We start from the raw sequence: 23,812 nt of genomic DNA, 5'->3' as shown, positions 1-23,812 counted from the left end.
CGCACAGCTCCTGAGCGCGGGCATCTGATCACAGACCTCTCACTCTGTTCACCCCCAAGCCCGCCTTGCGATCACCACACCTCCCAGTTTCCCATTAGAAAACCAGGAATGAGGATGAGGAGGGGGCTTCCTTCCAGGCCAAGTAAATTTCAAGTTTTCCCAGGATGCTTCTCAAACTAAACAAAATGAAACTTGAACCTCGCTGTGCAGCAAAGGAGCACCATAACCACAGAGAGAAAAGAAGAACTCCTGGAGCCTTGAGAACCCAGGGTTCAACTGAGCTTTCCTGGTGGGAGGCACCCTGGGGACAGAAAGAGCTGCAAAGACATTCTTATTTAGGAACCTGGATTCGGCACAACCATCAGTGCCCAGCTCAGGAGACTGTTTATGCATCTTGCAGGATAAAGCAAAGACATAAAGATGGTAAGTCTTGCTGAACCAAGATTTTCTCTTACAGCCAAGTGTAAGAGAGAGTTGCAAGTGTTTTATTTATATACAAATTCATTCCAAGTGAATTTATAACCCGGGGATTTCTAAATACCATTCCCCACAGGGATTGTTTGGAGAAATGGCTGATTCTAGGGCTGGGGCAGGTGATTTACAAGGTAAGTGTGAGACAACTGGTCGTTCCACTAAGCCAGGAGGTTCTCAGGAACTAAGGGGACACACCAATAGGAACCAGCCCAAGACAGCTCCCATTAGCTAAATCTGGAGGAACTTGAGCCCCCAAAACATAATGACTGTAATTAACGGAAACAGATCCGATTGTAGACTCTGCGTGCCCACAATAATACTCAAAAAAAAGAAAAGCAAAATTCAAAGCAATGAAACCTCACTTACCACCAACGAAGGTCACCTCTTCATTAAAGACAAAGAACTAAGTATGATCCCTTCCTTTTCAATAGGTTTTTTTGTGCTTCAAAAACACCAGGACCTCAAACGCTCTTCTTCGTGGAAGGAGGCTCACGAATAAATATGCAAGAGATGATACAATTAGGACACCACCATCCTGCAACCCTTAATGAAGTCACCGTTTCAGGCAAGCGTCCACCGTGGACGCTACAACCATTGGGTGAGAGTGGGTGGGGGACCAGATGTCCACGCAGAACCTCAGCATTAACCCACAGACCACTTGCACCATACAGGGAAAAATGTGGCCCTACAATACAGATAACTGTCACCTCCTTCACCCAGGAACCAAACCTACCATCAGGAACAGCAGGACACTCAGACATGACTTACCTCCTGGTGTGATGCAACCAAAGAGAGACACATAGCACCAACCGTGAACTATTCCTGCCTCCAATGCTGGCCTCCGCTCATCAGTCCCTGAGAACTAACTGCCAGGTTAGTTAGGGAAATGGGGGGCGGGGAACAAATTAATGACACCACAAGGAAACAATCAGATGAATCTGGAACCTGGGGCATTGTACAATCAAGGCCTCTCCAGCAAGTTAGTGGCGTAAAAGAAAAAGGGGGGGGGGGGGGCGGGAAGAAGGCTCCAGATGCAAGCAGACTTAACAGACACAATGAACAAATGAAATGCACGGCCCCTGATTAAATCCTGATTTGACAAAAACTGTTACCAAAGACATTCTGAAGACAATTAGGGAAATTTGAATTTGAACTTGGCATTGGATGATACCAGCCCTCTTCATTTAATCAGAGGATATTGTGGGTTATGTCCAAGATCATATTTTAAAAAAAAAATTATTTATGGAGAAGATAGAATAGGAGAGACGAAGCGGGGGGCCAAAAGGTTAAGTGCTGAATCTAGTTGGGACATGGGTTCTTCTCACTTTTCTTTAACATCTTTCATAGTAATTTTTTTACATAAAAGTCCCTTAAAAAGACCAAGTATGTCATGACTTTCATAAATACCCAAAAGACCACAGTGGGGTCCGGTTGCCAATTCCAATCAACTAGAAACGATGCTGTTGGACTAAACCCAAAGCTGCCTGGGCTGCAGACAGGAAACCGCTCTGTGATTGATGAGTGATGTCTGCCACGGATATGGGTTGAGCGAGCGGAGTCTCGCGTGCTGCCTATTGGCCACCCTTGCTCTGAATCATAGTCCTACCGTGCAATCTTCCACGCAAGAGCACAGGACACAAAGGGAATGGGAAGATCTGCCTGAGATTGAAAAAGTGAATACGTTTTGTTCAGACTGAGCTGGAATGCAGGTGCCTAGACTTCAGTTATCCCAGGATAATAACCCTGCATTCTAAAAACCCTCCTCTGTTTCGCCTCACTCTGCAAGTAACGTTTCTCTTAACAACACTCGTGCACGTGGGGGCCGGCTGGAGGAAGCAGCAGCCGAGGCTCCCAGCTGGAGAGGTGGACAGAAGCTGGCGAGATGCCCCCACAGCTAAGCCACAGCCCCGTGATCACTGTCCTCTTTCCCCCACCACTGTGGGGTTGGGCTTTGTCAGGGCTCGGGAGGAAATCATAACTGAGCAAAGCTGCCGGGTGGCGGCGGCACCAGCTGACAACGTCCCAGAGAGATCACACCCACTGGTTGTGCCACAAGTGTCATTACAAGCTTGTCCTAAGATGTTCCAACAGAGGGATGATGCCTGGGAGTTCAGGCTACTGAACCGCAGAGAAGCCTCAGACAGAGCACGATGCCAGTGACCCCAGCAGGAAGCAGCGTGCCCACGGGTCCTGCCCTGAAAGCATGTGGCTGCCGGGGAGCTGGGGGTGCCGACCATCTTGCCCAGAGCAAAGCCAGACCCCCTGTAGGCTCAGGCCTACAGACAAGGCTGTCTGGACCCCACGATGTCCCCCAGGCTCCAAGCAGAATGCAGGGAGCCTTCTGAGCGGACAGCCTTCATCAAACAGGCTCAGTGTTTATTTGGCGGAGACAATGGCTTCCAGATGTTAGTGGGACGGGGGGCCTGCGAGCCAGTGTTGCAGTGGGGCTCATCTCTCTGTCACCGATAGGGAAGAAATGGGAGGATCTGGCGCTGCCGCCCTGGCCAGATGGCTGCCGCTCAGCCGTTCACGGCAGATAAATCATCCCTGGGGCTCCTCCCCGGACACTTGACAGCCTGGGCGGCCGAGGAAGCAGCGAGGAGAGGCCGGGGGGCCTAGAGGGCCTCAGAACCACAGAGCAGAAAGCTGGGGCCTGACTGCGGGGCCTGGGGCAGGAAGCTCGGTGGGCAGGGATGGGGAGACAGTACCGGCCCCTGCCCGTAGCTCACCGCTGGGCACTCAGGTCCTGAGAACCTGTTCTGAGAGAGCCCTTACTCTTCAGGGGGCTTCGCGGGCACCGGGCATGCATTCTGGGCACCAAAGCAGGGGGCTAGAGTCACAGCCATCACCAGCTCTTACCACGGGCTTCCCAGTGCCTGCCGGGCACCTCCATCTCACAGGCAGGGGCTCTCTTAACCCACTGTGCCAAGGAGGAAATGGAGGCCCAGAGAGGTCAAGTACTATGTTCAAGGTCACCCTGTAGGCAGGTGGCAGGGCCAGGGTCTGCAGCTGGCATGGGGCCCTAACCCTCCACCATGCTGCATCTTCCCGGAAGAGTCCAGGATGAAGTCATCTCCGGGGCCTGTGCCTCCTGATCTGTTAATTGGAACCACCTGGTTGGACGTCTCCCCCCGCCCCCATCCTCCACACGTACTGTCTTAGAAGGTGGTTCACCTTTCCCCTGGTTGATGCACAGAATCTGGGCGATTTGGCACATTTGTATGGGCTGGTGCTGGACAGGGGAAGGGTCCGGGCTCCCAGAACGGACTTTCCAGGACCAGGGAAGGCTGCAGAATGGAGGTATGCCCAGCAATTCTGGCCCACTCTGCTGGGGCTGGTGACAGTATCGAGCGGGTTCTAAGCTGGGGGGAGGCTGTGCCTGGGCCAGGGTGGGTCATGGAGCTAGCTAAGCCTTGACCAGAAATGCACACCTCAAGGGGCAAAGGTGCCCACCTCCCCTGTCCATTGAAAGATGGCAAAAGCTCCAAATTACCCCCACCAGAGGGAAGGGACCTTTGCCTTGCTTTAATTACCCTAGAACCCCACAGGGCCAGCGCCCCAACTGGAAAAAAGTCCAAACTCAAAAACACTGAGACCTAACCTTGACAGACTCTGTCTCCATGCCCAGCGCCTGGACCCAAGTTAGCCAGTAGCAGGTGCACAGTAAGCAGGTAATGAAGGCAAGAGAGAATGCAGAACGTGTCCCTCCGGCCACACTGGACATACTGTGAAAAGGTAAAAGGACTAACTACACACGCACAGTTTGGAAACGTCCGCAGCTTCTGTTCTGAGGAGTCATTCTCTCAGCTGGAGCCCCTGGCATGGGCAAAGGCACTGTTCCCTCTCCTTGGGGAGGTCTCGGGGGGGGGGGGGGGGGGGACGACCACAGCCCTGGCTGCTGCGGCCAATTTCTCAGGCTTTCTGAATGTCTGGGAACATCTGGAGTGACACAGCTCTGTGTCCAGGAAGGAGAAGGATCCAGGCCCCTACCCAGCGGCAGCCAATCCTGGCCACTGGAGGTCTCATCAAGTGAGACGTACACTGCCAAGTCAGGCTCCCACAAGCAGAAGGCTGGACACCGTGGCCAGGAGCCAGTGGACTCGCCCCCACTTTCCCTACCTCAAGAGAGAGGACAGGGGAGCCCAGCCCCACACCTGGGCTAGCTGTCTCCCACTGACCTGCCCAGCTGCCCTGCTGTCTGAATCGCCCCTGACGTTTAGAACCGAGCTCCCGCCCAAAGAGGTCTCCCCCAGCAACAAGGACTGAGCCATCCGTCCACTCTGAAAGGCCTCCCACCCTGGCTCGGGCGGCTCAGGGCCAGAGTAGGCTGACATGCCAAAAACCAAAGTCTCATGTGTCGCAGAGAACCATAAACGCCATCTGTCAACGGGGAGTTACGGCGCGCTAATCTAAACACGGCCCTGGAGACCATTCTCTTCAGGCCATAAATATATAACACAGAAAAACCCTCCCCTGGAGGCTGCGGCAGGGCTGGCTGGGGCCGGGGCCCGCCTCCTAGACGCGGCCTCTCTTGCTTTCCTCTTCCCAGGGCCTCAGGCACAAGGGACCCCGTATCTGTCCATTTACCTGCTATTACTGAGCACCTGCACTGTGCTGGAGGCCACAGGAGGTCCTGGGGATACAGCAGCAAAGAGAACCTGTAATAAGTGCCTGGCCTTCAGGGAGCCCACAGCCTAACGGCATTCAGTGATGCCAGGCTTAGAAAACCAGTTATGTGAAGCAGTACCGGGAGCGGGGAGAGGGTATGAAAGACTTCATTTTGATGAGAAATCAAGAAAGTTCTGCCAGGGAGAAAGCATTTCAGCTAAGAATGGAGAAATGAGGAGCCCATGATGGTGTAGGAAAAACAAGTGGCATGAGCAAAGGCCCTGGGGTAGAAAGACATGGGACACTGAAGAGTGAGCGGAGGCCAGTGGGGTAGCAGCTGTGAGCAAGGGGGAGAACACAGGCCATGGGGTCAGAGAAGGCTCTGGACCTTCTCCAGCGGACAGCCGGGAGAGACCCTTTGGTCAGATCTGCTTTAGAAAGATCCAGTGTACAAGAGACGGCTCGTAGAGGCTCAGAGAAGTCCACTGAGAGCATCACTTCCCAACTGTGCTCAGTGACTTCAGGATGGCAGCTTGAAATCAGTCAGAGTAGGAGGACTTATACCACAGAAATGGGCATTCTTGTTCTATTCAGGGAGGTGGTTGTGGACATTCACCAGCGTGTCCCCGAAAGGATCCCTCCGGCTCCTGGGAGGGAACGGACGTGCGGGGAGAGGGAAAGCAGAGTGAGCGCTGAGCGGCCAGTGGGGCCTGGAGTGGGGCAAGGCCAGGCACCTGGTCTTCGAACAGGACAAGGATGCAGACACCTGATCAGCACCGAGCTGAATGATTCCAGATCACTGACGTCTGCCTCAGGACACAGGGCCAAGCAAGCCCCTGAGGGCTAGGTCCCCCAGCAGGATCTCCTGGCCCAGCAACAGAGCCTGACTCAGACAGCCCCTGCCCCCCACCCACTCCTCTATCCACCCCTGGGTTCCCTGACTCTAGGGAGAAGCTCACCCCCCTACCCCTCCTCTGGCCAACTTTGCTAGGTCCATCCCCAGGCTGCACCATCCAAGGGACCCAGCGTGCTTCCTCAAGCTCCAGGCTCTTTACCTGCAAAATTGGTAAGTCTGTGGCACCCGCCTTTGGGGTGGGCAGCAGGTAGAGAAGGGTCTGGAAAGACGACGTCGTACAGCCCTGAGTACAGCGCTTGCTGCACTGGCCACAGGGTGAGACACAGCGCTGCCCATCAATGGCAGCGACCCAACCACCAGGCACAGGTGCCCAGAGACGCAGGAGGGCCAGGGCAGGCTCACCTCGGTCACCTGCTGCTTGTCCAGGTGGAACACCTGCCCGGAGCTGGTGGCAGCGATCTCTTCGTAAGCCAGATAGCCGGGATGAGTGCGGTCGCCGCAGTCCCCCGTCAGCACAAAGACCACCTGGAAGAGGGACGAGAAGGCTGGCTCCGGGATGCCCTGGCCACCTGCTTCGGGCGTGTGTGACAAGGCCGGGACGAGGGAGGGGGACCCAGGGGGAGCCCTTGCCTCTCTCTGGGCTCGGGGGATGCATCTGTAGAATGGGAATGATGGGAGTATCCGCCCCATGGGGACCAGGGCTAAGGCAGGTCAAGGGCGTAGCAGGGGACCAGGACCACTTCAGGTGTTCCATAAACGGGAGCCGTTAGGAAATCTACAACAAGGCAGGAAATGGAAATCAGCTGCTCCGCGCAGCCCCTGGGGGCCACCATGTTAGAAGAACCTTGGAGAATGAAGTTTGCTCCTGATGGGAGACCAGAGACCAGAGAAGCTGTCCCGGCTCTTGAGACCTTCACCCGAGGAGGTCCCACGGTTGGGTGGCCCTTCCCCCGTCCCCACGCACGTCCCTCCCCCAGCCCTGGCTGTGTAAGCCAGAAGCAAAGCCCCAGCAGGCCGTCAGGCCCCGAGGCAGCAGGCAGAAGGGCGCCGCACACCCCAAAGACAGGAGCGGAGGCGACGCCAGGAGGAAGATGGATTGCACAGGCTCTGACAGGGAGCGAGGAGAGCGGGTGGCGTGGTCTTTATCAAGAATGAGCCTCGCCAGGCGGCAGGAGCTCCGGCGGGCCGGGGGCCCAGAGCATGAGAACACACTTGGACTTCACCAGACCAGCTCGGACTTGAGGGCCCGCGGCTGCACTGGCGGGGACCCTGGAGGGGAAGCAGCCGCCCTCCACCTGGCCGATGGGGGCTTGGGCTGCCTGCACCGGGGACCCCGGCTTCCTCAGCACTCCTGAGGGTCCCCACGCGTGCACCCCCAAGGTCAGCCGACTCACCTGTGACTGTTTAAGCTGTAAGAGCCGCAGGAGCTCCTCCTTCTTGTGGTAGTCCTTGGCGCGGGCGTCCGAGAAGACGTAGATGAAGGAGCCGGGGTTGGCCACCTCCACGGCTGCCTTGATGGCCCCCACACTCATCTCGGGGCAGTCACCGCCCCCCTGCAGGGCAGGGGTATGTCAGGGGCTGGCCCACCCACGGACGTCTCTGACACCGACAGGTGGGCGAGGGGTGTTTAGACAAGTAGCACCTTCTCCTTACCCACCCATGCAAGAGAGGCACGGTCCCTCCCGTGGGGTCAGCACATGATTATTTAATTAATCACTGTGAGGAGGGATACGAGCTGGGGAGGGGGGCTGGGAGCCCCAGGACATCTGACAGGTGCCCCAAAACAGCCACGTGTTAGCCAAGGATGAGAGAACAAGGTGCTGGGGGTGCGGAGGCAGCCAGGAGAAGGAGCGGTGGGCATGGGGCAGAGCAAAGCATTCAAAACCGCTTCCCCAAATCCTCTTTGTAGCCGGCCCTGGAATCAGTCCCAAACCAGCACATGCTCCCCCGCTCCCCGACCACAGACAGGAGCTCTGCTCTGCAGGAAGGGAGTGTGCCCTGCCTCACGGGCTTTGCTCAGCCAGTGCCAGCAACACCGTTGGCACGTGGGCACTTCTCAGTAATGCTCCCTCCTGGGCTCAGCCCTCCAGCCCATCAGCACTTCCTGTCCCCTACATGCCAGGCCCTGTTCTGGGCCCCACAGGACCTGGCGGTGGGTTAGCCAGCCTTCAGGAAGCTGCTGCCCTCGCCGGGAAAAGGTGTTCAAGGTGGCAAAGACGCCCAGGTGGTTTGGGGGGATGGAGTGAGACCTCTCACTCACCACATACCTCCTCCTTCTGCTGCTTCATCCAGTCACTAAATAATAAGCACCTACTATGGGCAGGGCCCAGAGACTCCCAGAGGGCCTTGGGTCACTGAATAAAGGAAGGAACCCCAAGAAGTACAGGATATGCAACATCCCCAAACTGGGGTGCAGGCCAGAGGCAGTGTTAGGAGGCAGGCATGACGGTGGCGGGAAGCCACCCTCTTGGGCCCTGGGTGGGGCAAAGACCTTGGCCTCAGGCTGGGACTGGAAAGGAGCGGGCAGCGAGCAGCGGGGCGGGGCGGCCCACCTGCACATAGAGTTCTCTCAGCTCTCTCTGAAACACCTCTGGGTCGGCCGTGAGGGTCACTGGGCCAATATCTGCGGGAAAAGAGAGAGAGGCCCAGGCTGGCTTGTATTCCCAGACGCACCACCTCCATGGGATGGGGAAGCAGTCACAAGATGGAAAAGAAGGTGAAACCGTGGGCCCCAGAGACACCCCTCCCAACCAAAGGGGGAGCAGTAAGGGGACAGTTTCCAGGTCTTCCAGGACGCTCAGCCGCCTGCCCTGCCCCAAGTCAGGCCCAGAGCTCCAGAGCACAGAGATGAGACAGAGAGCAAACACCCAGTTCCTCCTCGAAACCACAGCTCTCAGTCTTTCCTGAACATGGCTGCCCTAGGAACCTCCCCTCTACCACCCTACCCAACCCACCATCCGTGGGAAAGGAATTCTGGAAAGACAAAGAGAGAACTGTCCAACACCAGACTGATCAATGAGAGGAAATCTTCTAGAAACTCCATCCGCGTATTAGCTCATTTAAAAAGAGCAGAGCTAAATTGCGAAGGTTGACTACACCCAATGTAGGCGGCGATGGGCGGCAACAGGAACTTCCGACCGCTGCTCGTGGGAATGTAAAATGGTTCGACCACTTTGGAAGACACACAGGACTTTCTAAAACCCTAAGCATGTGCATACCATGAGACTCAGTCATTTCACGCCTAGGTATTTACCCAAGAGAAATGAAAACATCTGTCCACACCAAGACTTGAACTCAAACGTTCAGAGCGGCTGCGTTCATAACAGCCCAGAACGGGACACCAGCCAAATGTCCCTCAACCAAGGAAAGATAAACAAACCGTGGTTTCTTCGTGTAATCAAATTCTGCTCGAAAAGAAAGCAGAAGAGCTACCAATGCAGGCAGCCACACAGATGCATCTCACAGACATCCCATCGCACGAAAGAAGCCAGACGCAGAAGAGTGCACGTTTATATGCTTCCATTTATAGAAGCTCTGGAACAGGCAGGATTAATCTAAGGTGAAAAGAATCAGAACAGAGGTTGTCTGGAGGCTGGGGAGCTGCAAAGCGACTGTCAGGGGAGTCAGAAATGTTCTATAGTGTGATAGGAGTGTGGGTTCCACAGGTCTATGGGTTCCCCCAAAGCGCAAAGCAAAGATTTGTGCATTTCAATGTATGTAAATTTCAATCCCTAAAGCCAGCCCAGCAGAGAACACTCGTGTTGAGCGGGGGTGGAGACGGGAGGAGGGTATAGACGAACAAGAACAGCAGAACAGGTTTGATGTTTGGTGATGGAGATGTGCGGATTCACTACACTCCTCTGCAGACTTCGTATATATTTGAAATGTTCCCTGAGAAAAAGATTTTTTTTTTTTAATAGCTGTAACTGAGAGCCACAGCCAGCATAAGACAAGGCTTCCAAGGCACTGAAAACAGAGGCAAGGATCCCAACTCCCCTTGAGGATGTGTGCACGAAGGGGGGTTTACAAGTTTTATGGACGTCAAATTTCCTAGGAAAATAGTTCATCTGCGTCCTTGATGAACTCTAGCAATGGACTGTTTTTAGTTCAAGAATTCTAAATTCTAGTCACCCTAAAACAATTCCCATCCTCATCGACTCGTCAACTCGACCTTGGTCCTTCTTAGGGAAGGAATCCCAGGAAATTACCCAGCATTCATCCACCATTCTCAAGGAGAGTGTGGACACCAGCTCTTCTGTCCAGCACTTTTGGAACCAATTGTCCCATGGGGGCCCTTGATTCTGCGTTCTGAATCTATCGTTCATCATGCCCAACACCCCTCCCTCAGCTGCTCCGGCATTTACCAAGCCTTCCCCCTCCCCCCATGGCCTCCCACTCTCTGAACTCTGCAGCCACTGATGCAGCCAAACCCTCAGCCTTTGCTGACAGATCTGACTGGAATCCTGACTTCATCCTTTAGCCACGAGGCATCTCAGACCTTACTTCACCGTCCCCAGGCTCAGTTTCCCCATCTGAAAACGAGGCATAGAGCAACACCATCTCTCCTAGCTGAGGAAGCATCGCTATGAGAACAGAGTGGGGTCAGGGAGACGCAGACCCCGCATGGATCCCATGTACACAGTGAAGTCTCTGCAAACACAGCCACATGGCTGCCTGTGTCCCCGTGTGAGGTCCTCAAACTCCAATTAGATGGAGGAAAGCAAAAATTTTATTCAACATTGGTTCTTTCTTGACTACACGATAATACATGTTCAATGTAAAAAAAAAAAAAAAAAAAAAAAAGACACTAATGATACTGACATTTACTAAGATGATACTGACATTTACTAAGCACTTACTAAGTCCCTGTGCCAAGATGCTTCCCCAGCACTAGCTTGCTCCCGAGCACTTGCTTGCTGAGTTCTTGCTGGCCTCCAGTCAGCATCACCCACATTTTACAGAGAACATGGAAGCCTAGAGAGGCCGAGTACCTCCCCAAAGACACACAGCCAGTAAGTGGCAAGGCTGGGATGAGCCTAGGTCTGTACAACTCTAGAACTGAGCTCTTGAGAACCACTCCCTGTGAACCATACAGAGAAATTCCTGACACACAGAAAGAGAAGGGAATTCTACCAACCAGAGACAGTCATTCCGATTTTTACACATAACCTTCAACACTTTCGTGCATATTTGTAAGCCTGTCTCTTACACATACGCATACCATTTTATGTAGAATTTCTACTGAAGGGGCACCTGGGTGGCTCAATGGGTTAAAGCCGCTGCCTTCAGCTCGGGTCATGGTCTTGGGGTTCTGGGATTGAGCCCCGCGTTGGGCTCTGCTTAGCGAAGAGCCTGATTCTCTCTCTCTCTCTCTCTCTCTCTCTCTCTCTCTCTCTGCCTGCCTCTCTGCCTACTGGTGATCTCTCTCTGTCAAAAAAAAAAAAAATAAAATCTTAAAAAAAAAAAGAAGAAGAATTTCTACTGAAGTATCAATAACATACTATTTTTCACCTGATTCTTTTCATGGAACAACATATGTTGAGCAACTTTCCAAGAGACCAAATGCTCAAGTTCAAGATCATTTTTAATGGCTACAAAGTATTTCCTTTGTAGGAATGACTAAGAGTGGCCGTGCTCCGTCTCATGTTGCTTGTTTCCAGGTTTTATAAGAAGCAATGATACCAAGAACACCTCTAGATCCAGAACATTTACACACCAGCACAGCTGAGGCCTTGGCACATACTCCCATGAGCACAATTACTGGGTCACAGGCGAGGACGTTTGAAAAGACTCTGGAAGCAAGTCCAGTAACCTCATAACTGTCCTCCCCTTCTCCAGACGAGCCAGCCACTCATCCGTCCACCTGCCAATGCTAGGGAAGATGGCCTGCACCCAGTTTTGCTCACAAGGAGAATGGACACCGACGGCTCATTGTCTGTAACCCAGGGCAGCCCGCCGGGAGCCCAGCTCTGACTCTGGCTGGCCCTGCCCTCCCCCATCATGGTCTAGTGACCTCAGCTCCCCTCGGCTCCCAACGCTGGACCAGGGCCCCAGCAACCACGTTCTCTCCCATTTGCAGCAACAGGAGAACAATAAAGTCGGTGACGTCAGTTATCACAAATCAAGCGGCGGTTGGAGAGGCGGCCCTTTATTTTCCAATCTCTGCTCTTCCTCCCTGGCGAGCTGAGGACTGCTCTGTTTCGTGGAGGGACAGTAATTGTTCAGGAGAGTGGATTCTGTTCATATTTCTACCCGGTAGGATAAAATGTGGGGGTCACCTATGTCAATTCCTTCTGTTTTTGTTTCCTTTTAGTTTTTTGGTTTTTGGGTTTTTTTTTGTCTTTTAACAATTTTATTGGATTGAGAAACCCAAAGTGGGCGGCCCGGTGGTAGAGGGCAGGAAGGGTGCCAGACCCAGCATCTAGGGTCTAGCCTTCTACCACCAAGGCTGTTCTAGAAGGGTCCTCACTCTGGGAGAGGAAGATTCTCCTGGGAAGCTACCCACCCTGATTCCCTCACAGCCCTCAGCGACGCTCAGTGACATCCTCGTCCAGCCTCTTTATGTCCCAAACACTCGGCCAGCTCATGCTGAAGGCCAGGGACTGTATGGCTAACACACGGACGTGGACCATTTCAGGAAGCAGGGAGGGTCCTCTGAGTGGGAAAGCCCTGGAAAGGATTGTAAGGTTGGCTTTTGTATTCGTTTCCTGTTGCTGCTTTCATCCATTACTACAAACTCAGCATCTTAAAACAACACACACCATTTCTGGAGGTCAGAAGCCCTCAAATCAAGGTATTAGCCGCATGGCTGCATCCCTTTTGGAGACTCTCCAGGAAACTTTGCTTCCTTGATTTTTCCAGCTTTGAGAGGCCGCCCATACTCCTTGGATCGTGGCCGTCGTGCATCTAGAAAGTCTCCAGCAGAGAATCTTCCAGTATCTCTCTTGCTACCCTCTGCTGCTCTGCCGCAACTCCTCGGACTCCAGCTCCCCTGCTCCCTCTTACAAGGAGGCTTGCGATTCCGACGAGCCCATCTGGGTAAGCCACGAAAGTCTCTCCATCTCCAGATCCCTAACTTAACTGCACATGCGGAGCCCCTTCTGCTGTGTCAAGTAACAGATTTACGGGTTCCATGGATCAGGACACGCACATCTTTGGGGGGTCATTTATTCTGCCTCCCTCAGACGCCATCATCCTGTCTCTGGCAAGAATGAACTTGGGAAAAACCAATTCGAACTACAAACCCATGTGCCAAACATAACAAAGTTCAAGATAAAGAGATCCAAAAAGGGTGCCTGAGTGGCTGAGTGGGTTAAAGCCTCTGCCCTACGGCTCGGGTCATGATCTCAGGGTCCTGGGATCGAGCCCCACATCGGGCTCTCTGCTCAGCAGGGAGCCTGCTTCCCCCTCTCTCTCTGCCTGCATCTCTGCCTACTTGTGATCTCTCTCTCTCTGTGTCAAATAAATAAATAAAATCTTAAAAAGAGAGAGAGAGAGAGATCCAAAGACCCCACCCTTTTAAAGCGACAGAACCTGGAAGCCCAAAGAGAAGTGAAGGGAGTCCTTCAAGGTCTGTGGGGAAGATCTGGTGCGAGAGCTACCTGGATATATCATACAGACAGTGACCCCTTCTCTTGTTCACCATTGTAGGTCTTGGGCCAATTTCAGTGCTGGGCACATGGTAAACATTCAGTAAATCCGGTTCCAACGAGTAGCTGAATAAATGGATTTGAACTCCGTATTGTCTGAGCAGCCCCAGGTCAGGACAAAGCTTCATTTATCTTTATAACCTGTCCCAGAACAATGCCAGGCGTACGACACTCAGCAAGCTCGTGCTGAATGTCAAGCCCACCCAGGCCCCAGTCCCTCTCACTACAACACGCCACTGCCCATCTCCCAGAGAAACAGATATGAAGTGAAGCAAGGAACTGATGTGGTTGTTTGGGACATGCAGAGGAGCTGGCCATATGGAGGAAGGGCTGGCCAGATGGACAAGAGTATCCATGATTGCTTTAAAGACAAAGGGCAAAGCCCCAGTAAAGACTGAAGGCAAGGGTTTTTTAAATGCCTGCCTCAACTTCTGAGAGCACACACTTATACATACACACACACACACACACACACACACACACACACACATCGGATATTACTTCCTTTTGCTGAATAAATCATCCCCAAGCCAGTTGCAGGCACAGGGTGTTACTGATGACACAGGGCCCCATCACCCTGGCGCAGGACTGGCTTCCAAGATGCAAAGGGTTGGGGATGTATATGGAGGTCTCCTTGCCACCCCTTCTCCCAGCCACCTGCCCATCCACAGCTAGAGACAGCAAGCCAGAGATGGATGCCTTCTTGTAATGACTCAATACTGCTGCATGGCTTCCTCTATCATTCCCAGGACCCACTGCACATCGTCACTGACCATCCTGAAACCCCACCAGGACAGGGAGCTTTCAGCAAGATGACCATCTCAAGACCCACCTTCCAGCGGGACAGAGTGAGGTGATAGGTCAGGGTAGGAGAGGGTAGGACACCTGACATGTCCCCATGAGAGTTTACCCACTGAAAGGGGTCACCTGAGACCCTCCTGATCTCCTTCTTTCACCCAGTCCAGGCAGGGCTGGCTCTGCACAAAAAGCTCTGATCACCTTACATCTTAGCATGCTGCCCTTCAGGCATGATATTGATGGTGATGATGGTGGTGGTGATGTTGTCACCGATGTTGATAATGATGGTGGTGGCGGTGATGTTGACATTGATGTTGATAGCGGTGGTGGTGATGATGTTGATGGTGGTAGTGATGGTTGTGATATTGACATTGATGTTGATGATGGTGGTAGTGGTGATGTTGATGGTAGTGATGATGGTGGTGATGCTGACATTGATGCTGATGATGGTGGTAGCAGTGAGTTTGATGGTGGTGGTAGTGATGTTGACATTGATGTTGATGATGGTGGTAGCAGTGAGTTTGATGGTGGTGATGGTGGTGATGTTGACATTGATGTTGATGATGGTGGTGATGGTGATGTTGGTGGGGGTGGGGGTGATATTGACATTGACGTTGATGATGGTGGTGGTGGTGATGGTGATGGTGGTGGTGATGTTGACATTGATGATGATTGTGATGGTGGTGATGGTCACAGCAGTTTCTATGCCTTGAACACTTCTTATTTTATAGTCTTGAGCTCACTTCCATTAATTTTTCCCTGTTACAGCTGAGGATACCAAGGCTTAGAGAGGAGATAATGCCCTTAATAAAGGCCAAACAGCTATTAAGTATACTTAATGTCTGCCCTGGTTTCCTGGGGACACCATAATAAAATACTATGAACTTGGTGGCTTTATACAACAGAAAGTTCCCTTCTTGCAGTTCATTTTTTTTTTTTTTTTTAGTATTTTATTTATTTGACAGAGAGTGACCCAGTGAGAGAGAGAACACAAGCAGGGGGAGTGGGAGAGGGAGAAGCAGGCTTCCCACCGAGGAGGGAGCCCGATGCAGGGCTGGATCCCAGGACCCCGGGGTCATGACCTGAGCCAAAGGCAGATGCTTAACAAGTAAGCCACCCAGGCGCCCCCCAACAGTTCTTGAGACTAGCAGCCCACAGTCAGAGTACTGGCAGAGCTGTGCTCTCTCTGAAGGCAAATACCAGCAACCCTTGGTGTTCCTTGACTTGTAAACACATAAACACTCCAGTTCTGTGCCGTTATCACGGGGCCTTCTCCCTGTGCAGGCTCTGTGTCCCCCCTTCTTACCAGGGCACCAGCCATATAGGATGAAGGGTCCACTCTACTCCAGTATGAACTTATCCTAACTAATTACATCCTCAGCGATCCTATTTCCAAATAAGGTCATACTCTGAGCTTAGGGCAAGAATTTCATGAGGACACTACTCAACTTAGAACAATGTCAAGTCCACTTGCTTGGCTCCAAAGCCTGGACACTTTGCCACCAGCTATGCTACCTCCGAAAACCACAGTGGGAATGGAGATGGTATTTTAATAGGATTAACGGTTTTAATACTAAGTAGGCATCAGGTGTTGTTCTATGCACTTGGCGTACATTCACTTAGGGAAAAAAAAAAAAAACCCAGCAACCAAAGAAGTGGACTGTTTGTTATCCCTATTTCACAGATGAGAATTTGAGGCCCAGGGAGGTGATCTGACCTGCTCCAGGTCTTACAACACGGAAGCTGTGGAGGTGGGATTCAAAGCTGGTCTGTCTCACCCCACGTTCAAGAACTCAGCCGCTGTCAAGCTGCAGATACTCAGAAATCGTCCCCTTGTTTCCTAGTCCCTTGTTCTTGTTTCTGGGGGGGGGGGGGGGGGTTGGAGAGAGGCTCGTGACCGAAGGTGGGCACTTGCCAAACAGCTGGGCAGACGTGGCGTGCGGTTCCTCTGAGCCGGGCCCGCCGGCGGGCTGCAAAAATCATTAAATCCATGACCTTGGCTCCACTCGTGCCGCCCTTGAGCATCTGAGCCCCAGAAGCCTGGCCCGGAACCATCTCTCCTCCGGCAGATTTTTCCGCTCCACCCAAGGAGGGTGGGGGAGCCTCTGGGATGGGGGAGGCTCACGCACAGGCTCACACCCAGCTCCGTACCCAGGTGATGTCCCAGTCCCTTCCCCAGAATCCTGTGCCCCAGTGGAGTTGGTCAAGGTCACAGCCAGGCACCAGAGGTCCAGCCTTAGAAAGACTTCAAATCATGGACCCTTCCCGGGGTCTGCCCTTTCCGCCTCCTCCTGGAAAGCGGGGCTTGAATCCGGGATCATTTCTGGATTCGCACCTGCCCCCCTCCTCCAGCCGCAGGGCCCCCGAGCAGAGCCCCACAGTCTGCCACCATTGTGGGCAAATGGCGTCCCCTCTCTGGGACACAGTCTTCCCATTTCTAAGGCAGGGACTGGAGAAAATGAAGGCCAGCCGCTAGAATTCCAACAGTTCCTGAGCCGGGGGCTGGGCGAATGCGAGTCCCTTGAAAACACCCACAAAGGACAGACAGGGTGGGGAAGGAAGCCACCGGGCAAGTGGCTCTGTCCAAAGAACAAAAATGATGCCAGAACCTTCTTCCACCTCCTCCTTCATGTCCAGGAGTCCAGAACCCGACGCTCCTGAAGGCCGTCTCAGGAGGGCCCCCTCCCCTGAACACCCAACGGAACACCCAGCCCTGAGTGTCACCTCAGCCAGTCTCTGCTGTCTTCAGGGAGAACTTCATATCCACACTCCTGGCAGCCTCTGAGCCATTGTCTCCACTGTTCCCTCTGCCTGGAGTGCTCTTCCCCAAGCTGTCCAGCCTCTCCCCTACCCCCTCCTACCCCAGCTCCTCTCCACCTCAGCTCGAACATCACACCTCTATCCCCAGGGCCCCTTTGTACCAAGGACCACACTGTGGCGAATGAACTTGGCTCTTTGCTGTGGGCCAGGCTGGACAGAAGGCAGCAGGGCAAGCTGGCTCTTGCCTGGCCCGTGGTGATCCTTCGAGAACCACCTATTGAGCAAATAAATAATGGGGGTCGGTCAGGGGTCCCTGGGGACCAGACTAATGCCCCCAGCCCCTTCAGGCAGACCCCTGACGTCCTTACCCTGCCACTCCTCCTCCCAAGGGCATCCCCAACCTGTCTTGCTCTTTGCACCCCTGTCCTGTGCAGACTCATGCCTGGAAAGCCCACGCAGGGACACTGCCCTTGGAGCAGGTGCCATCAATGACAGGGAGGCACCTCATCCAGCTGATAGCTCGCAGGCAGCTCAGAACCCCCAACCTCCACAGAGAGAAGCCCAGGGGCCACGCCGCAGGGCGGGACTCTCCGCTCGGAGCAAAAACTAATCTGATCTATTTCACGATGAGAGGCTAGTTAACAGCAAGGTCGCTCGGGGGTGACCGCACACACACAGCAACCCCAAACACACACACACACATCTGCAGCCAGAGGCCGAGCTGCCCCAGCTCACGGGCCACGCTGTGAGCGGGACGATGGCCTGCCTCCATCCTTGCTCCCGACCACCTAACCCTCCTCTTCCCCGAGCCAAGCCGACGGTGCCCCTGGCCACCCAGAGAGGATGCTCAAACTCACTAACCATCAGTCACAGGCGAATTAAAATGGGACACCGTTTCACACCTAGCAAATTAGCAAAAAAGGGGAAGAATGATGTGCCCGGATGCCAGTGAGGCGTGATATGGGGGAAAAACGCAGTCTCGTCTTCTGCTGGTCGGACGGCAGGATGGTACCGCTTCTCTGGAGGACAGTTTTGTAATCGCTATCAAAATTTAAAATGCTCATGTGCTTTGACAAAGCAACTGCATTTCTGGAAATCTACCATACAGATATGTTGGCGAATGTGTATGTGTTTTGTTGTCAAGAAACTGAAAGCAGGGTGCCTGGGTGGCTCCATCGGTTAAGCCTCTGCCTTCAGCTCAGGTCATGATCTCAGGGTCCTGGGATCAAGCCCTGCATTGGGCTCCCTGTTCAGCAGGGAGTCCGCTTCTCCCTCTGCTTCTGCCCCTACTCCTGCTCTCTCTCTCTCTCTCTCTCTCACTCTCTGTGTCAAATAAATAAATTAATTAATTATTTAAAAAAGTAAGAAAGAAACCAAAAGCAATCTATTTTCCACAATATGGGAATGGCTAGATAAATCAAGATAGGATTAAGATAAATGAAGACCCCTTCTGTCACATCTTATGTGATGCATTACTATTTCCTAATATGGAAAGTTATCTGGTGTATCATGTAGGGAAGGAAAGCAAGTTGCAAAACAGTATGTGTTGAATAATTCCATTTTTTATGTAATAAAAAATTAAGTATATATATATATGAAAATTACACACACACACAGACTCGATCTGGAAGGATACAAAATATTAAAAGCATTTGTATCCCTTGAGAGTCATACTATTAGAATATTTTATAAGTGTATATCAATTTTATAATTTGGGGCCGGGCTGGCTCAGCCAGTTGGAGCTTGTAGCTCTTGATCTCAGGGTCATGCGTTCGAGCCCCACGTTGGGTGGCGAAGATTACTAAAAAAGTAAATCAATAAACTTAAAACAAACAAACAAACAAAAAAATCTGCAATTTGGGGAGAAAACTTAAGAATTTAAGCCATTAACCGGAGGAGCTATCTCAGCCCCGATGCCAACACTTGACAAAGGGCACGCAGAGAGAATGTCCCCTACTGATCTGACACGCTCAAACAAAATGCAACATTCCCCAAACAAAACACTGGCCAACGGGATCCAGCAGGGTATGAAAGAATCATCCGTGACCAAGCGGGGCTTATACAGGGAATGTGGAAGTCGTTAAAAATGAAGGAATCCCATCAATAGGTCATCAGGAGAAAGAGCTTACAAATATTTCAACAAAGCCAGAAAGCTACTGGCTAAAATTCAGCACCACTCCCTGTTCGGGATTATTTTTTATTTTGTTCTGGGGTGGTGTTTGGTTTTTTGGTTTTGGGGGGTTTTTTTTGTTTTGTTTTGTTTTGTTTCTACCCTTAGTAAACTAGGAATGAAAGCCTCATCTTCATTTCCTTGTTGAAGAAAACCTCAAACCGAGAGCCAACATCACACAACAGCGCCCGATAAGAAGCAAAGCAAGAGTGATCACAGCCGTCACTTGTGTTTTCGTCACTGTTCTGAAAGTTCTGGCTGACAAATAACACAAGACATTTCAAACAAGTGAAATATATGATTGGAAAAGGGGAGATGATATTATTATCTGGACAGGTTATGGTTGCCAGCCTAGGAAACTCAAGCCATTACCCCCCAAATTAGAAATACTTTAAAAAAAAAAAAAAGGCAAACAAAACTTCAGTAAGAACATTGGAGACAAAATAAATATATGAAAATGAATTGCTTTCCAACATACCAACAATACTCATTTGCAAAAAATGTAATGGAAAAAATTTCCTAATCAAAATAGTAACAAAAAACCAAAATACTTAGAAATGATCTTTAAAAGAAATGGGTGGAACCTATAAGGAAAAAAATTATAAATCTTTACAAAAGGAAATAAATATGCGGACAAAGGAAGAGGCATCCGTCCTAGATGGAAATGACTGAGTTTTTTTTAAATGACAGCTCTCCCCAAATCGAGATTTCATACAGTTCCAAGCAAAATCACAGTAGGAATTTTGTGGGGGAAGTTGACGAAGTTTTTCTGTTTGTCATCTGAAGGGATACATGTTTAGGAATATTTTGAAAATAAAGAAGAGGAATCAAAAGATATAAGGGACTGGCCTAAGTCATCCTGCAAATAAAGTCATCTGAAAGACCAAAGGCAAAAGGAGGGCCTCTAATTAGTAAAGTTGTTTCCTGTGGGGAAACGAGTTAACAATGCTAAAACCACTTCTCCGCACACTGGACCAGAACCATTAAAGTAAACCCATGGTTGATGGTGGGTGGTGGGAGCAGGTCTGTCACGGTTGGAGTAGGAGGTCATAGATAAGCAAGAAGAGGAGGCTGGAATGATCTCCAGGACAATAAAACCAGAGTTGGAGACATCAGTAGGAACGTCCAGCTTAATACAGACACAGACAGCAACATACAGAAATACTTCTAGATGCAATCAGATGCCCAGGTTACCTCTACAGCATCCCTTCCTCACTCTGCCAGCTAAAGGTCTTAAAAGCAGTGACACCCCAGTATATCCAGCACGCAGATCCTACTTCCTAGTCCCATTTTTGCATAAAAGGAGCCAGGGATTCTTGGATAAATTTCTAGATCTAGGATTAGGGCAGGAAATATACAAGATGAGTCTTGAACATCTTGTAGTGCCGGAAAATAAGACAGTGCTTTAAAATACACACACACACACACACACACACACACACACACACAATGGGAGTATGTCAAAGTCTTGCAGAAGCCAAGAGAAAGAGCTGCCAATGACCAAAAAACTGAGGAACAAAATAAAGTAGATTGGCTAGTAGTATTGGGTCATAACCCAGAGAACAAAATAAGTATCCACGAGTCTATACTGAGACACAGAAATAACAGAATAGATGGAGAGGAAGAGAAAACTCTCTGATGAAAAATTCCAAATGATTTACGCCAATTCTCTACCCTCGGCAAGGTGGAGCACAATGTCCACTTCTTAAATGTGGGCCGTACATAGTGACTCTTCCAAAGAGGACAGTATAGGGACGCCTGGGTGGCTCAGTTGGTTAAACATCTGCCTTCAGCTCAGGTCATGATCTCCAGCTCCTGGGATCCAGCCTGGAATCAAGTCACGGTCCCTAATCAGCGGGGAATCTGCTTCTCTCCCTCCCTCTCTGCCCTTCTCCCTGCTCATCCTCTCTCTGTCTCTCCCAAATAAATAAATAAAATCTTAAAAAAAAAAAAAAAGGCACAAAGAGGACAGTTTAGAAATGGAGAAAGAGAAGAGGAACTTCAGAGTGGAGACAACTGTCAACCTCAGCCATGGGATCAAGGTCAACATCAACCATGACGGTCATACGGAGAGTATGTACCCTTGACAGAACATAATGAGAATGGCATTACTCTTCTGTAGTCTTCCTCGCCCGTCACCCAGTCTAACTGGAGAAAAACACCGGACAAATTATGACAGAGGGACAAAAACATCTGAGCAATTCTCATCAAAACTGTCCTTGTCATCAAGAGCAAAGTCTGAGAAATGGTCACAACCAAAGGAGCCCAAGGGGACACAGCAACTAAATGTAACATAGGATCCTGGATGGGCTCAAGAAATGGACATGAAAGGAAAACTGAGGAAATCTGAATAAAGAATGAACATTAGCTAATAATAACACATCAATATTGGTTGGTTAATTGTGATAAATGTACTACGGTAATTTAAGACGTTAGTAAAAGAAAACTAGGTGTTGGGCATATGGGAACTTCTGTACAATCTTCGCAGTAAATCTAAAATAGAACTGTGCTACAATTAAAAGTTTATTTAAATAATTTTTTAAGATTTAAAAAATTTTTTAAAGTCATCTCTATACCCAACATGGGTCTCGAACTCCCAACGCTGAGATCAAGAGTCACATACCCCACCAACTGGGGTCAGACAGGCGGCCCTAAAAATTTTTTTGACCATGAACTGATGAATGGATAAATATGTGGTACATGTACATATGGGATGGAATATTATGGAATACTGGAATATTATCCAGCCACAGAAAGGAAATCCTGCCATTTGCAATAGCACGGACTGACCCTGAGGGCATTGCACTATGTGAAATGAGCCAGACAGAGAAAGACAAATACTGTGTCATCTCACTCACATCTGGGATCTAAAAAAGCCAAACTCAGATACAGAGAGTAGAGTGGTGGTCACCAGGGACCGGGGGACAGATGTGGGATAGAGGCTCCCAGTTGGAAAGTAAATGCATCCTAGAGATCCAGTGTACCGCTTGGTGATTACAGCTAATACTGTGTCATATACTTGAACGGAGTCAAAGAGCAGGTATTAAATGTTCTCACCCCCCAAAATAAATGGTAATTAAGTAACAAAGAGGTGTTCACTAATCATCTTGCAATATATAAATGTATCAAGGCAACTTGTGCCACACCTTAAACTAACCCAATGTTCTGGGTCAATTACATCTCAGGAAAGCTGGGGGAAAACTAAAAAAGGAAAAAAAAAAAAAAAAAAGGTAGACCCATTGATGGGTTGATTGATTGATTTAAAGGAAGCTCATGGAGCCCAGCATGGGGCTTGAACTCACAACCCTGAGATCGAGATCTGAGCTGAGATCAAGAGTCAGATGTTTAACCGACTAAGTCAGCAGAAACAATTTTTTAAAGAAAAAGAAAACAATTTTTTAAAGAAAAAAGAATATGAGGAAGAGATTGCCTTATTAATACATATTATAAAACCAAATAATGAATATAATGTGTTCTTGGCACAGAGTTGTCATATAACAAAACAGAATGGGAAGCCCAGATAAATTCTCAATAGATAAAGTAATTTGAGATAAAGGCAGGATCCAAATAAATGGAAAAAAACAACAACAACAAAAAAGAGAACTGTTTGATAAAATGTATCTGAACAATGATCCCATCCTGGAAGAATTACATTAGATTGTTTTTTACACCAAAATTGTTTTTTAATTCAGGTTAAATATTTAAATATAAGGAGAAAACCAGTAGAAAAAACTAAAACATGCACCTAACTGATTTGGGGATGGGGGAAAAAGTCCTTCTAAGCGTGTAGGTGAGGAAATTACAAAGGAAAAAAAAAGTCAATAGATTTTGCTACAAAAACATTTAAAATTTCAGACCACCAGGGATAAATAAATAAATAAATAAATAAACTTCAGACCGCTGGGAATTACAAACAATACTAAAAGGCAACAATCAAGAAAAACACTAACCACGTAACAAAAAACAGTTAATAGCATCAATATGAAAGTCCTCATACTGACTGATAAGAAAACTACTAAAATCCTAACGGGAAAACAAGTAAAGTCACTGACAATTTGCAAAAGAAGAAATTCACACCAAAAATAAAAATCTAGTGAACATTTGAAAACGCACTAAACCAGGGTGCCTGGGTGGTTGGTGGTGGCTCAGTCGTTGGGCGTCTGCCTTTGACTCAGGTCATGATCCCAGGGTCCTGGGATCGAGCCCCACCTCAAGCCCCACGTTGGGCTTCCCACCCCACGGGATGCCTGCTTCTCCCTCTCCCCCTGGTTGTGTTCCCTCTCTCACTGTATCTCTCTCTGTCAAATAAATAAATAATCTTTTTTTTTTTAATGAAGAAAGAAAATGCACTGAACCTCCCTAAAAATTTAAATGTTTTTCGTCTTTTGAATTAGGAGGGAAAAAATGTTTTTTATCTTAAATTCCCGGTGTTGGGGATGGCTGCTCTGAAGCTGTCCCTTGGAAGTTTCTGATAGAAGTTGAAACTCCTCAAACATT

At 50.1% G+C, this 23,812-nt stretch overlaps 1 protein-coding gene across 1 annotated transcript in view; it reads right to left on the bottom strand.

The window, feature by feature from the left end:
- HMCN2 (hemicentin 2) overlaps window positions 1–23,812 on the bottom strand; it is a 140,463-nt gene that overhangs the window by 113,841 nt on the left and 2,810 nt on the right. The window contains exons 2-4 of the mRNA XM_082695922.1: window positions 8,491–8,561; window positions 7,333–7,491; window positions 6,341–6,463 (exon numbers count right to left, since the gene is read on the bottom strand). Coding sequence (XP_082552048.1) covers window positions 6,341–6,463; window positions 7,333–7,491; window positions 8,491–8,561 — 353 coding nt within the window. The remainder of the gene's footprint in view (window positions 1–6,340; window positions 6,464–7,332; window positions 7,492–8,490; window positions 8,562–23,812) is intronic.

The sequence above is a fragment of the Mustela nivalis genome, assembly GCF_964662115.1.
Source record: "Mustela nivalis genome assembly, chromosome: 13".
Taxonomy (NCBI): Eukaryota; Metazoa; Chordata; class Mammalia; order Carnivora; family Mustelidae; genus Mustela; species Mustela nivalis.
The sequence above is the reverse complement of the archived record's forward strand: the minus strand, read 5'-3'. Positions and strand labels throughout refer to the sequence as shown.